General features: G+C 38.0%; 1 protein-coding gene across 13 annotated transcripts; it reads left to right on the top strand.

The window, feature by feature from the left end:
* The first annotated feature begins 435 nt into the window (after positions 1–435).
* On the top strand, positions 436–6,384 carry LOC137238028 (protein transport protein Sec24C-like). Of its 13 annotated transcripts, none has more exons than XM_067762557.1 (9): positions 436–504; positions 1,120–1,185; positions 1,247–1,337; positions 1,788–2,014; positions 2,075–2,304; positions 2,363–2,594; positions 2,648–3,140; positions 3,203–3,353; positions 4,977–6,372. In XM_067762557.1, exons 3-6 carry the CDS (start codon positions 1,278–1,280, stop codon positions 2,446–2,448), a joined length of 603 nt encoding a protein of 200 aa, XP_067618658.1. In that variant the 5' UTR covers positions 436–504; positions 1,120–1,185; positions 1,247–1,277; the 3' UTR covers positions 2,449–2,594; positions 2,648–3,140; positions 3,203–3,353; positions 4,977–6,372. The 13 variants fall into 13 exon arrangements, with proteins under 13 accessions (XP_067618658.1, XP_067618648.1, XP_067618649.1 ...); XM_067762547.1 differs by having other exon boundaries at positions 439–504; positions 1,047–1,185; positions 1,247–1,411; positions 4,977–6,375; XM_067762548.1 differs by having other exon boundaries at positions 467–571; positions 1,047–1,185; positions 1,247–1,411; positions 4,977–6,375.
* Positions 6,385–14,912: the final 8,528 nt, after the last annotated feature.

Raw genomic sequence — 14,912 nt, 5'->3', positions numbered from 1 at the left:
TATGTATAATTAACTTCAAAAAACGTTACAAATTTCGGATGATCCAGGAAATTGAAAGAGTACAGACACAAATTGTAAATATGAATTTTTCAAGTTTAATAAATGCAATAATTACTTTCATACAAAAGAGGTTTCTTATAAATAGTCCACACATATCTTTAGTGTAAGTGGCATCATCGATATTCGTGTTCACTGTCAAATTCTACGAACACATGTACATTGTGAATGATGACAACCCTGCAAAAATCGTGTGACCAAAAACGCACACAGCCACACGAATTTTTGACAGGGGTGACGATTTGGAATGAAAAATTCCCCAAATGAAATAGCATGTTGACAAATTTAGCTTTCCCACAAGGTATCGTGCTCTCTCGCACCTATTATTTTTATAGGGATAGCAAAATACGTCATTTTTGCGTGCAAAGAAATCCGCCATTTCTAATTCAGCAGAGACAGCAAAACATTTCTTGGTGGACAATTTTTTCAATTTTCAGAGTTTTAAGTGTAATATCTCCGGAAAGATTTAAACTTAAGAGGAAGTTCTCCAGATCACAAATATATATATTTTAAAGTGCGCAAACTTATAACTTAAAAGTTATTTGGTGTTAAAGTTTGCAAATTTCTATACAAATTTTATATGTGTATACGTATATATATGTGGCAGAGCACAGCTTTGTAATGTCAATAAAATATATATATATATATGTGCATGTTGCTACAAAAGTGCGATTGGTTTAATAAAAACATTTATAATAAATAAAAACAATGCAAAAATGAAATGTGAAATATACAAAAATGCAATTTAAGTTTATCGTTGCTAATTTATATAGATATGTATGTGGATTAAGGTTTTGAGAGATGTGTAAATTGTAATTTAAAGTGCTATAGAAATTTGTTAAATTTGCAAACTTTAACAACAAATAACTTTTAAATTATAAGTTTGTGCACTTTAAAATATATATATTTGTGATCGGGAGAACTCCCTCTTTCATTTGATACCAAGTTTTACCCCGAACTCGGGGGGTGCTATTCTAAAATTTTCCCAGTCTTTAATATACAATGATTTTTGCTGTTTATTTCGACAAAAACTTTTGATTTGATTTTTGTGCTCATGGAAAGAATTCACAATTATATAGCACCATGCCGCGAATTATGATAAAAGGTGGTGTGTGGAGAAACACTGAGGTAAGCATTTGACGCGACTGGTTACTCTTGGCCGTTTATTAACTAAATTGAAAACTTTCAGGATGAAATCCTCAAAGCAGCTGTAATGAAATATGGCAAAAACCAGCGGTCACGTATTGCATCACTGCTGCACCGCAAATCTGCCAAGCAATGTAAGGCACGCTGGTGCGAATGGCTTGATCCTAGCATAAAGAAGACAGAATGGTCACGGGAGGAGGATGAAAAGGTTTTTATTTTGACAAATTAATGCCAACACAATGGCGTACAATTGCGCCGATTATTTCAGAGGGTTAACTGGCACCAATTGTTCACACCAAATTGTTAGGTACAGGATTCGCCACGGGTAGGTGAGGTTGGCAATCACAACCCCTTGAATCATTTTGGTCGGCAGGTATGCCGCGGATATATTCTTGGCACTTGTTATTGATGGCTTTTATGATGCCACCAACACAACCTGGACAGACGCCAATGCTCAGTCAACCACCCAAGCCGGGTCAACCCCCAATAACCGGACACGTCCTGACACCCTAGTTATAATATATGCTAATACAACTAATAATTTACAAATTTGCTGATGATTATTTTTGTGTTATTTTCTTTAGCAACCACCTGCACCTGTTACTGGTAAATATCAACAGCCGCAACAGTATGATCAAGCCCAACGCCGTTTAGATCCCGATCAGATATCAAATCCGATGAGCGTTATCATTGAAAATCAAAAAAACGCTGGTGGTGCTTTTATTACTAATGAACAGGGTTTATTACCACCATTGGTGACCACAAAATATGTGGTAGAAGATCAGGGTAACTCCTCGCCACGTTACGTTAGGTATCGATAATCGAAATTAATGTTTTGTTTGGCAATTACATTGATCTTTCTTCTTTGCAGGTCGTCTTTGTATTGCATACCTGCAACAGCTGATTTATTAAAAATAACAGCTTTGTCCAGTACACTTGCCGTCTCACCAATGGCACGCACGGTTGAGGGTGAATATGAGCCACCCATTGTAAATTTTGGTGAATTGGGTGCAATTAGATGTAATCGTTGCAAGGCTCATATGCAACTTGTAGATGCTGGTCGTCGTTTCCAATGTCTAATGTGTAAAGTAACAACAGATGGTAAAAAAAAATCTTTCACTTTTACTTGTGTTCATTGATCAATATTTTTTCTCAACAGTGCCAACTGCATATTTCCAACATTTGGGCCACACCGGACAGCGTGTCGATAAATATGAACGTCCTGAACTTGTATTGGGTACATGAGTATTTGCACTACATTGGGTTCACGTAGTATGGACAAGCATATTGTTGATTCCAGTGGTAAGGCCACAATTTCAAATGATGGGGCAACAATTATGAAACTATTAATTAAAAATCTAATCGACATCGCCAAATCTCAAGATGCTGAGGTAAGTTTTTTGTTATATTAGAATGTGTAGAATAAAAATGTTTCTCTTATCAGGTCGGCGATGGCACCACTTCAGTAGTACTTTAAACAGGTAAAATCTTAAAACAAGTTAAACCATATGTTGAGGAAGGCGTGCATGCACGTATCATCATTAAAGCTATACGTAAAGCATTACAATTATGCATGATAAAATATGACATGGCTGTACATGTCGAAGCGCCAATCAAAGGAACAACAAAGCGCTTTATTGGAAAAATGCTCTGCCACAGCAATGTCCAAGAGTATCAGAAAACTGTTGATGCTGAATGGCGTCTCCTGTACAATAAACTAGCTAAGTAAGGCGCCAATGTTGTGTTTTCTAAACTACCAATTGATGTTGCTACACAGTATTTTGCAGATTGTGATATGTTCTGTGCTGTTCATGTACCAGAAGAAGATTGGAAACGAAGAATGAAAGCTTGTGGGGGTGCTGTTATGACTACAGCTAATGATATTATATCAAGTGTTTTGGGTCAATGTGATTACTTTGAAGAACGTCAGGTTGGTGGTGAGCGTTTCAACATTTTCCAAGATTTGATAGTGGGTTTGACATTAATTTCATTTTTATAGTTTATAATTATTTAAAGGTTGCGTTAATGTTAGAACATGTACATTGATTTTACGTGGCGGTGCTGAAAAATTTTTGGAAGAAACTGAGCTTCGTTACATGATGCTATAATGATTGTGCGGCGTACAATTAAACATGATTCTGCTGTTGCTGGTAAGTCAAAATACAAATTGAAAAAAATACCTAATCTTAAATTGTTAAGTAATATTATGAAAAGATTGTGTCCTACTCCGGAAGAAAAAACTATAAAATTTGTGTCAGTGAAATGATAATTATTGCTTTTGGTTGTAGTTTTGAGGCATCGTCTTCGAGTGCCTTCTGGTCGTATATGCCGTTTCTTTTGCCAACTACCTGTAAGGCGTTAAACTGATCAGTAACGTCGCCGTGGCCTCGTTCAGTGTAATGTGTAATGGCGACCCCAAGTTCCTCGTGTAAATAGGGGGTGGGGCGGGATGGCTTAGGAGGTTTAAAGTGATGATATTAATCGTTCCCGAGATGATTGTTGTTGTAGCAGTGCGTCGCCCCACCTAATAGGTGCGACCGATCACAAATTGTCATCGATATCCTCTAACGGGAGTCCAAACTTGCTGTTTCAACAGGGGTGGACTATAATGAAAGGGGTGTTAGAGGCGTTGGTTCCACATTACAATTAAAGAGATGGTTGGTGTCATGTGGGGACACATTGCAAGCGGGGCATACATTTTGTATGTCGGGGTTGATTCTGGATAGGTAAGAGTTTAACCTGTTACAGTATCCAGAACGAAGTTGAGCTAGAGTGACTCGCTTTTCCCTGGGGAGTATGCGGTCCTCTTCCGCAAGTTTTGGGTACTGTTTTTTGAGTACTTCACAGGGCAATTCCTAGCATAAAGGTACGACGCCTGTTTGTGGAGTTCACTGAGGACCTGCTTGTGTTTTTTTGCTTCATACGGCTGAGTTCTCAGGTGTCGTATTTCCTCATAATGCTTACGGAGATTACTCTTTAAGGTCCTAAGTGGTGTTGGATCAACAATCAGATGTCTGTTGGGATGCCCAGGTTTCTGGGTATTCTACAGAAACTGTTTGGTTAGCATTTCATTTCTTTACCTTATTGGGAGTTTTCTCGCTTCATTGTGCAGGTGGTGTTCCGAGGACATAAGAAGGCAGCCCGTAGCGGTTTTGGGGGCAGCATTTTGGCAGGCCTGTATTTTCTTCCAGTGAGTAACCTTTAGGCTTGGCGACCATATCGGGGACGCGTACCATGCAAACGTCTATTTATATTTACCCCAAGTACTGCCGATTTATCGAATTATATTAAATATTTGTTACAGCTCTGGGTAATGTCATATGGTCGACATTTGGCGCGGCCATGTTTTAAATAAGGTCACCAATGATTTGCTTGGTGACAATATCAGGTTTCGCGAGGCGACAAAACTGGAGAGATTGGGGAGATAGCTGTTTTTTTTTTATTACAAAGCTCATCGATGTAGGAAACAATAACATAGGCGTAGAAGCAATAGTGACTACTTGTGGTAAAGGTAGCTATTGATATGTGGAAGTTAAGCAGAAGTTTGAATATGAGTTTTTTAAGTTGCAAAAAAGGCGTTGAGGATTTTTATTATCTTACCAGGTACCTTCGTACATGTTTCTAAGAATGAAGAATAAAACCTATTCAAACTCAATTTTGACCAGGACAAAGCCGCTGAGACTTCGCTATACTTTAACATACAATACGTTACCCCATTTTAGCACAACTATCATTTTTTGATTTTATTTTATAAAATGTTTGTTCCTCTACAGTTCCATTTCGGTATTGGATGGTAAATATGTGGAAGAAATCTATGCGCGTAAATCGCAACATATTATCTTGGTGGAGCGTTTCTTCAATAGTTCTCTAGTGGTGATAGTGACAGCAGAGAAACCCAACTGTTTACAAATGTTACACTTCAAAAAGAATCAAAATATCTGCCATTGCGTCTACGGCTCAAATACCCACAGTATATGAATGAATCGAACGCACTTAATTGTCTGCCTAACGGATGGTATACATATTCATCAAATCGAAAACATTGCACCAAACGAACTGGGTCTGAATACTGAAACAGTACACATATTCAAAATCGATGAGAAGGCTGTGATGATGGTATAGGGTGAGTTGTTGAATAACATACGAAAACCACTTTAACCCATCTATCCATCCATTCTTGATCTGAAAAAAAAGTAAACCTAATCTGAATTTCTACTAAGCTTTAAGTTGTAGATTATTCAAATAGTTGGAGTTTTTTCTAAAGCTTAAAATTATTTTCTGTTCGCTTGGAAAAGATTTCAATTGGAAAACGAAAACCAGTTAAGCGAGTTTATTATTAAAATACTTACTTTTCTTTATATGAACTGTATTAATTTAAGTTACAATTTCATGTACATATATAATAAAGTATGTCGTGGAACGATTGCTGTTGGAATTAGATTTGAAACCAATCAATACTTCTGCTAAGGGTAGCAGATATATTGCTGGAATGATTAGATTTAGAACAATAATAAGTCTGACTCAATTACTAGTCGTACATTTTTAAGTTCGCCAATTACGACAGCAATCTGATTCCACGACACCTTTGAATATTATTGATCTGAAAAAAAAGTAAACCTAATCTGAATTTCTACTAAGCTTTAAGTTGTAGATTATTCAAATAATTGTAGTTTTTCTAAAGCTTAAAATTATTTTCTGTTCGCTTGGAAAAGATTTCAATTGGAAAACAAAAACCAATAATGCGAGTTTATTTGTTATTAAAATAATTACTTTTCTTTATATCAACTTATTAATTTAACTTACAATTTCATGTAAATATATAATAAGGTATGTCGTGATCCGATTGCTGTTGGAATTAGACTTGAAACCAATCAATACTCCTGCTAAGGGTTGCAGAATTATTGCTTGAATGATTAGATTTAGAACAATAATAAGTCTGACTCAATCACTAGTCCTACATTTTTAGGTTCATACTTTACTTTATTACTTTCAAATTCAATTACGACAGCAATCGGATTCCACGACACCTTTGAATATTCTTGATTTGAAAAAAGAGTAAACCTAATCTGAATTTCTACTGAGCTTTAAGTTGTAGATTATTGAAATTATTGTACTTTTTTTCTAAAGCTTAAAATTATTTTCTGCTCGCTTAGAAAAGATTTCAATTGGAAAACAAAAACCAATTAAGCGAGTTTATTTATTATTAAAGTACTTCTTTTTTGTATGAACTGTATTAATATAGGTTCCAATTTCATGTAAATATAATAAAAATAATAAATATTGAAAATTCAATTTTTTTGGTTCATATTTTATTCATATGGCTGCTCCAGGTAAAGTAAATCTGCAGGTAAAATTCACGTTATATGGCGGTTATATAAATGGTAAAACCGCAGTAAAATTGATTGTCAAATGGCTTGAAAACGTAGAGTTAAATGACGGAAAAATGACCGCCATTTGACGAGCATTGTGACGTGTGTGAGCAGCACAGTGCTATGCTCACATCCTATAAGTGGGAGCGGAATGCACGATCACATTAATAGGAACGAAACGGAAAATTTGGTCACAAAACCTAATCACGCCATGCAAAAATGACTATGAATATAACCGCTGCAGAAAGTCACAATGACCGTAAAATGACTAGTAAAATGACGTGGAGCGTTTTTGCAGGGAAAGTGTGATCTCTTATCTGTCAACTACCTGACAGGCTGTTCAATATGGCTACTTTTCAGCGTTTTGACAGGCTGTTCAATATGGTGGCGCCTATCTTCAGCGGGTGATAGAAAGAGATACAGAATGAGACAGCGATAGTCAAATACGAATCAGGTGATCCAATCACTTTGGAATTTTGACGTTTATGCAGAAGGGATCACACTTTGTCATCATTCACAATGCACATGTATGTATCAATTTACAATGTTCGCGAACGAGAAGAGAGAAAGAACTAAAAGAACAAATAGAACCGAAATCGAAGATCTACCTAGTTCACTTCATTGGAAACTTTACCAAGTAGCGCAACTAACAGCTGATCGCTCAAAACTTGCACACACACACAATCATCACTTATGGCCATATTACGGAAATCTTAGGGAAATTGAAGTTAAATTTTTAAACAGACATAAAATGTTATAATTTTGGAATATATAGCATCTAGAACACCTTAATTGTAGTAATTGAAAGAAAATGTTTGCTTATACTCAACTATTTAATTATTTTTTCTAAATTTATCTTTAATATTGCAGCAATGATTGAAGTTATATTAATCCAATGCAACTCTGCTCTTCCTACTGTTCTTCATTCTACTCCATTCGAGTGCCTTCCACTCTATTCGCAACATAGCCTCAATTTAAGCTGCCAAACTATATAGTTAACAATAGCTATCATCCGGTGGCAAAATCCTGAGCCAGATAAATAATTTTGCATGTAAATGCAACAACAACGATTTGAGCCAGATAAATCCAGATAGAAGTCTGGTTCAATTTGTGAGCCAGATAATTTGTTAATTACTTATTTTTAGTTTGGCAACGCTGCCTTTAATAAACCTACTTTTTCAAAAATAGATGTCGCTGCTTAGCCTTTCGCCGTATGAGTTAAATGAAAAACAGCTGCGACGTCTGCCTATCACATTTCACATGTGCGAAAATTTCACGACATCTGCTTCTCAAGTCTCTCAATGATCCAGAGCATTCCCGTGAGAATTGAGCGTGAACCGGAGCTGTAAAACTCACCGAAAAAACGGCAAATGGTTCACTTGTTCAGTTGAGAGACAAGTTCAGAACGAAACGACCAACTCTAATTTCCAATTTTTGTTCTGCGTGACATTTTAGGTTTGACGTTTGCATACATGTTTTACATAGTCGCAACCATTGTTTACTATATAGTTTGGCAGCTTAAGTAGAGGTTATGTTGCGAATAGAGTGGAAGGCAGTGGACTAGGCAGTCGAATGTCATATAATGAAGTAATGGTGTTTGGAGTTTTTTCAAAGTTAAAAAAAAAATGATAAAAGCTTTAATATAAATAAAACTATTGTTTTAATAACAACAAAAACGCCATATATATTCTGTATACATAAATTTGTAAGGATTATCTCACTTTAAAATTTGAATTAAATAATCTAAAGTTTTTTTTTTTTACTGAGTCGAGAACTGTGCGTGTGAATGTGCGAATTTTCACCGATCAGCTGTTAGTTGCGCTACTTGGTAAAATTTACAATGGTCGCAACGCATGCTTATTTCGGTTCGGGCAAAAAACACCGGTTGTTTGCGTGCGCTTAAAAAAGACTCTGCGGTCTTATTAGGTTGGCTTGTTACATTGTTCAAAAAAAAAAAAATTGTTGATTCAAAGGTTGGCTTGTTTTACAGACTTTGTTGCAAACAATTAATGCACGTCTAAGTTTGCTTAATTTATAGTCAAATTTAACCTCTAGTTAAACTACAGAGCGGTTTTTAGTAGCAGTTAAAGGCCGCCTTTGGGGCAAGCTTCCTTTTACGGCAATACTGTGTATTCTTATATAGATAATTAGTAGATACGGCAACAATTGAATTTCGGTTACCCAACATACATGGAAAAAATATTTCTTCAGATTTCGAGAAAAATATATCTGTTTTTGGTTAAACTACAGAGCAGTAGTGCACGGACTTTTAAAACGAGAATGTTGGTAGACGAAAAATTAAAATAGTGGTAGAAGTTGGTACATTTTTTTTTCAAGAAAACAATATCTACACTTTATATTTGTACAAAAAAATTCATATTTTATTGTAAAACAAATAAAGCACATTTCACGAAAATAACACTTAAAAAAACATGTAAACAAAACAAAAAAATTCATGTAAATTTGTATATACATAGCTTATGCCTATATGATACTTGCTTTTTTTCTATTTTGAGTTTGAAATACTGAGGAAACTTTACCGATACGTCTCACTACAACAACAATTTTCCAATGTACCAGTATTTTTCTGCCACAAAATAACCGACTTTGGCATGTTATCGTTTACTTAAAACTTTTTTATTTTCGTTCAAAATTATTCATAAAAAACTGATGAAAATATCGCACGAAAATATTTGCGAGCTCATTTACTACATTTCTTTCATAAACAAATTTATTTCTTGTTTGAATTTGTGCACAAATTTTTCAAAATAAAAACCGAATTTCAACAAGAAAATATTGTCAGAAAAAAACAAAAGAAAAATCTAGTTCCTATTACTTACTTACTTAATTGGCGCTTAACCGTCTAAACGGTTATGGCCGTCCAACAAGGCGCGCCAGTCGCTCCTTCGCTCCGCCAACCGGCGCCAATTGGTCACACCAAGGGAGTTTAAATCGTTTTCCACCTGGTCCTTCCAACGGAGTGGGGGCCGCCCTCTACCTCTGCTTCCATAGGCGGGTTCCGATAGAAACACTTTCTTGGCCGGAGCATCATCTTTCATTCGCATAACATGGCCTAGCCAGCGCAGCCGCTGCGTTTTAATTCGCTGGACTATGTTGATGTCTGCGTATAGCTCGTGCAGCTCATCATTAAATCTTCTTCGGTACTCGCCATCGCCAACGCGTAGAGGTCCATAAAACTTTCGAAGAACTTTTCTCTCGAACACTCCCAAAGCCGCTTCATCTGCTGTTGTCATGGTCCATGCTTCTGCCCCATATAGCAGGACGGGTACGATAAGTGACTTGTAGAGTATGATTTTCGTTCGCCGAGAAAGGACTTTACTTTTCAATTGCCTACCTCTTCTAAAGTAGCATTTATTGGCAAGATTGATTCTTCGCTGGATTTCAGTGCTGATGTTGTTGCTAGTGTCGATGCTGGTTCCTAAATAAACGAAGTCTTTTACTATTTCGAAATTATGGCTGCCAACAGTAGCGTGGTTGCCAAGGCGCATATGCGCAGACTCTTTGCTCGATGACAGCAGGTCCTTCGTTTTGTCCTCATTCACCATCAAACCCATCTTTACCGCTTCTTTTTCCAGTTTGGAGTAAGCAGAACTAACAGCGCGGGTGTTTAGGCCGATGATATCAATGTCATCAGCATATGCCAGTAATTGCACGCTTTTATAGTATATTGTACCAGTGCGGTTAAGTTCTGCAGCTAGTATAATTTTCTCGAGCATCAAATTAAGGAAATCGCACGATAGGGGGTCACCCTGTCTGAAACCTCGTTTAGTTTCGAACGGCTCGGAGAGGTCCTTCCCAATTCTGACTGAGCTGATGGTGTTGCTCAACGTCAGTTTGCACAGCCGTATAAGTTTTGCGGGGAAACCAAATTCAGACATAGCGGCATATAGGCAGCTCCTTTTCATGCTGTCGAAGGCGGCTTTAAAGTCGACGAAGAGGTGATGTGTGTCGATTCTCTTTTCACGGGTTTTTTCCAAGATTTGGCGCATTGTGAAAATCTGGTCGATGGTAGATTTACCAGGTCTGAAGCCGCACTGATAAGGTCCAATCAGCCGGTTCACGGCAGGCTTCAATCTTTCGCACAATACAGTTGAAAGGACCTTATATGCGATATTAAGAAGGCTGATTCCACGAAAGTTGGTGCATTTTGCAGTATCCCCCTTCTTGTGGACTGGGCAAAGAACATTTAGATTCCAACCGTCGGGCATGCTTTCGTCCGCCCATATTTTGCTAAGAAGCTGCTGCATGCGCCTTACCAACTCCTCGCCGCCGAACTTGAATAGCTCAGCAGGCAATCCATCAGCGCCCTCGGCCTTGTTGTTTTTCAATCTGGTTATTGCTATTCTAACTTCGCCATAATCGGGCGGGGGGACATATATTCCATCATCATCGATTGCGGGATCGGGTTCTTCATCTCTGCGCGGGAATTGCTGCCTCCATTTAGGAGAGCAGAGAAGTATTCCCTCCATAATCTAAGCACTCTCTGAACATCAGTTACAAGGTCGCCGTTTTCATTCCTACAGGAGTTTGCCCCGGTCTTAAAACCTTCTGTCTGTCGCCGTATTTTTTGGTAGAATTTTCGGGTGTTATTCCTGGTGGCTAGCAGCTCAAGCTCCTCGCACTCACGCCTTTCTGCTTCTGCTTTTTTCTTCCTGAAAAGGTGTCTCGCTTCCCTTTTCAACTCACGATAGCGTTCACACACTCCTCTTGTCGCGCTCGCTTTTAACGTAGCCCTGTAGGCAGCGTCTTTTCTTTCGGTTGCAACGCGGCATTCTTCATCGTACCAGTTGTTTTTTCGTGGCCACCGGTAACCAATTTTTTTCTCGGCGGAAGTACGAAGTGCTTTGGAGATATGCTCCCACTGCTCCTGTATTCCTTCAGAATGAGTTGTGCTCTCAGATAGCAGGTGTTAGAGTCGAGTTGCGAAATCATTGGCAGTCTGTTGTGATTGAAGCTTTTCGACGTCTAGCTTTCCTTGTGTTTTTTGTTCCTTGGTTTTAGCCGCGTTGAGGCGGGTGCGTATTTTGGTTGCAACGAGATAATGGTCCGAGTCGATGTTAGGTCCTCGGATCGTGCGCACATCTAAAACACTGGAGGCATGCCGTCGGTCTATCACAACGTGATCGATCTGATTGCGAGTATTTCGATCAGGAGACAGCCATGTAGCTTGATGTATCTTTTTATGCATGAACCTCATGCTGGATATGACCATGTTTCGAGCACCGGCAAAGTCAATCAGCCTCAGTCCGTTAGGAGAAGTTTCATTGTGTAGGCTGAACTTTCCGACTGTAGGGCCAAAAACACCTTCTTTGCCCACCCTGGCGTTAAAGTCGCCAAGAACGACTTTTATATCATGACGGGGGCAGCGCTCGTATGTGCGTTCTAATTGTTCATAAAAAGTGTCTTTCACCTCATCGTCTTTCTCCTCTGTCGGCGCATGGGCGCAGATGAATGATATATTAAAAAATTTTGCTTTTATTCGGATAGCGGCGAGACGCTCGTCCACAGGCGTGAAAGCCAGCACTTGCGACAAAGTCTCTCTCCCACCACGAATCCGACGCCGAAAGTGCTCTTATTCGTATGGCCACTCCAATATATGTCACAATTTTTGATCTTCTTTCTTCCTTGCTTCGTCCAACGCATTTCTTGGATGGCGGTGATGTCAGATTTTGCTTTGACGAGGACATCAACCAGCCGGGCATCTGCACCAATCCCATTTAGGGAGCGGACGTTCCAGGTGCATGCCCCCAATTCATTGTCCTTCAAACGTTTGCCATGGTCGTCATCAATAGAGAGGGTATTTATCCGAGGCTTGTTGTTATATTTCATTGGAGTATGGTTTTACGTGGCGGGTCCCAAGCCCAGCGCACAACCCGCTCAGCGGGGGTGAAAATATTACTTGGCACGTTTATATACCGAGCCGCTTGCTCCAAGACAGACGCCCGCTTGCAGCCGCACCTAGAGGTGTACAGACGCTGCCGATGAGATCTCTCCCGGCTAGCCCTTAAACCGATTATGTCAGAGTGGCCTAGCCAGGTTGTCGCCTTCTCACATTAGCGCACTACCAGAGAATACTTGGCCGCAAGCGACCGGCAGTAGTGAGCTGCTTGAACCACATGCAAAAGAATCGTTCTGGCCATTCCCAGGTGAATGGCGGTCAGAAGCTTTCCCCACTTTCGTGGACTTCTACACACGGCCCCACCTTCTAGTTCCTATGGGTGTTATTAAATACAAGGAACAAAATCACATTCTACAAAGTAAAATTTTTTATAAAATCTTATTAATTTAATTGAAGGCTGAAATAAAGTCCGTCCGATACAACGCTCTTTTATTAATATTTGATTGGAAATGCTTGAAATTTTTAATCCATTACGCTTGGCGGTTTTTATGTCGTCGCTGCACTACTGTGAGGTAATATTGCTAAGGAGAACATTTATTCACTCAAATTTTCTTTTAGAAGACTTTTCAGTTCCTTTGAGAATATCGTCTGAAAATATCTTTTCTATTATTTCCTTTTCATATAGCATTAATGATCGCCATTTGTTGTTAAGAATTTCCTTGGAAGTTTTGTGCATGACATAGATTAGATTGATACGAATCTTTTGTTTACGCTCTCATATTTTCGCTCTCACGAGGGATTTATCTTCTAGTTGTTGCTGGCAACAATCACAGATAAATCCCTCGCGCCAGCTGAAGCGGGTGCCAGAACAAAAAATGTGCCAGCCAAAACGAAAAACGTGCCAAAAATTTTGGTAAACTTTAGTTTGACCTACAACTGTAGAATAGCGTTCAAAAATTATTGGGAAAAGGATAAAAATACTTGTTTTAGTGTAAGTATTATTAGTTCGAAGGCGGAGGGTAAATATTATTTCCCATTCAAAAGTTATCACTAAAAACAGGTTTTGTAAATATGAACTCCCGATGCAGCCAGTCCATTTTGATTACAGAACCTGGAACGCCAGACATGTAGGATAAGCCCTATCCATTAAATAATGTTAACTATTATATCATAGGTCCGATTTACTGAAATTTCAAAAGAATATATGGTTTTCACTGCGAATTAAATGCGTTACAATATTTGACTACTTAATTTAATCGAAATGTTAATTTTACTTAGATTTGTTTATATTTAACTCAAACTAGTCGTATTATTGTAAAATAACTTTAAGGAAGTAAATATTTTACGACTATCATTTTATTAAATGATTGAAACTATAATCGCCGAAATGTATGTCAAAAATCCCCATTTTCAAATCTATTCATTTTTGTTTGGAGTGGCATCATTGATAAATGTTATAAAAAATGTGCATTTTGACAGCGCTCTCTCGAAACAAAGAGTTGCAAATCCATTCATCTATGGTGCATGATACAAAAATGGAGGTAGTGCCATTTAGTGTGACATTAGCCACTTGACTTTTGCGGGGACAATGAAAATTTCACCAAAAACAAGCTACCAGATTGAAAAATGTTACGAATTTTTATAATTTTGATGGATTTCATATTAACGAATACGACTAAGTTACTTTCATAATTATTTTAAATAAAAAAGAAAAAACAATGAGCCCCATACCTTGGAAATATTTCAATACGAAATATCAGCCTAGAAAAGGTTTTTAATAAGTTTTGGAGCTCCCGAAAATTGTTTTGGTGGAAGAAACATGGATCGAAATATAATAAGCAAGGGAATATAGCCGGTACGTTTGCTCAGAATATTTTGACAAAACATACACGTTTGTCAACTGCTTGCTCAAAGGAGGTCCTTATAAATCGACACCGCAATTTCTTGATAAATTGGCTACAGGTCCACATTTTTTATTTATTGTATAATTCAAGCGGAGCGCTTAAGGAAGGATAATTTTTTAATGAGAACATTACCCTATAGCTCTGCAGGTTTGCAGTAGTTACGACAGTTATTTTGCCCGTTGTACCAGCGGTCACCTTGGGGCAAGCCCCGCCTATACATATTCTGTACCCCTTTAGCATTGACGTCCCACAGGCGTAACAAATTAAACACCTACCACTCACTGCAGACTTTGGAGGTACACTTTTTCTCAACACACGTTGAGAAATATCCACTGTAGAGGCATGATCATAGCGCCATGTTAGAACAGCAGGATTTTTCGTGTATTTTTTTCTGTCTAGGGATCAAGATGTCATAAAGATATGAGTCATTAACCAATGTATGAGTGATTATCCACTATTTTTCAATAAATTACATGTTTTACTGTATTCTCAATCGATATGTATGCACATAAATCGTGCTAAAGCATATTATTATTGTCTCAAATGACCATTGCGTTTTCATCCTAAAGGAAATTT

The sequence above is a fragment of the Eurosta solidaginis genome, chromosome 1 (assembly GCF_040869045.1).
Source record: "Eurosta solidaginis isolate ZX-2024a chromosome 1, ASM4086904v1, whole genome shotgun sequence".
Classification (NCBI taxonomy): domain Eukaryota; kingdom Metazoa; phylum Arthropoda; class Insecta; order Diptera; family Tephritidae; genus Eurosta; species Eurosta solidaginis.
This window is presented reverse-complemented; position numbering and strand designations above follow the sequence as displayed.

What these genes read in the sequence shown, in the direction of transcription:
- LOC137238028 (XM_067762554.1), top strand. Translation starts at nt 1,141, where the DNA reads ATGCCGCGAATTATGATAAAAGGTGGTGTGTGGAGAAACACTGAG. An exon ending in TCCTCGCCACGTTACGTTAG is followed by an intron (nt 2,015 to 2,074) that starts GTATCGATAATC and finishes TCTTCTTTGCAG; the next exon opens with GTCGTCTTTGTATTGCATAC. An exon ending in GTGTAAAGTAACAACAGATG is followed by an intron (nt 2,305 to 2,362) that starts GTAAAAAAAAAT and finishes TTTTCTCAACAG; the next exon opens with TGCCAACTGCATATTTCCAA.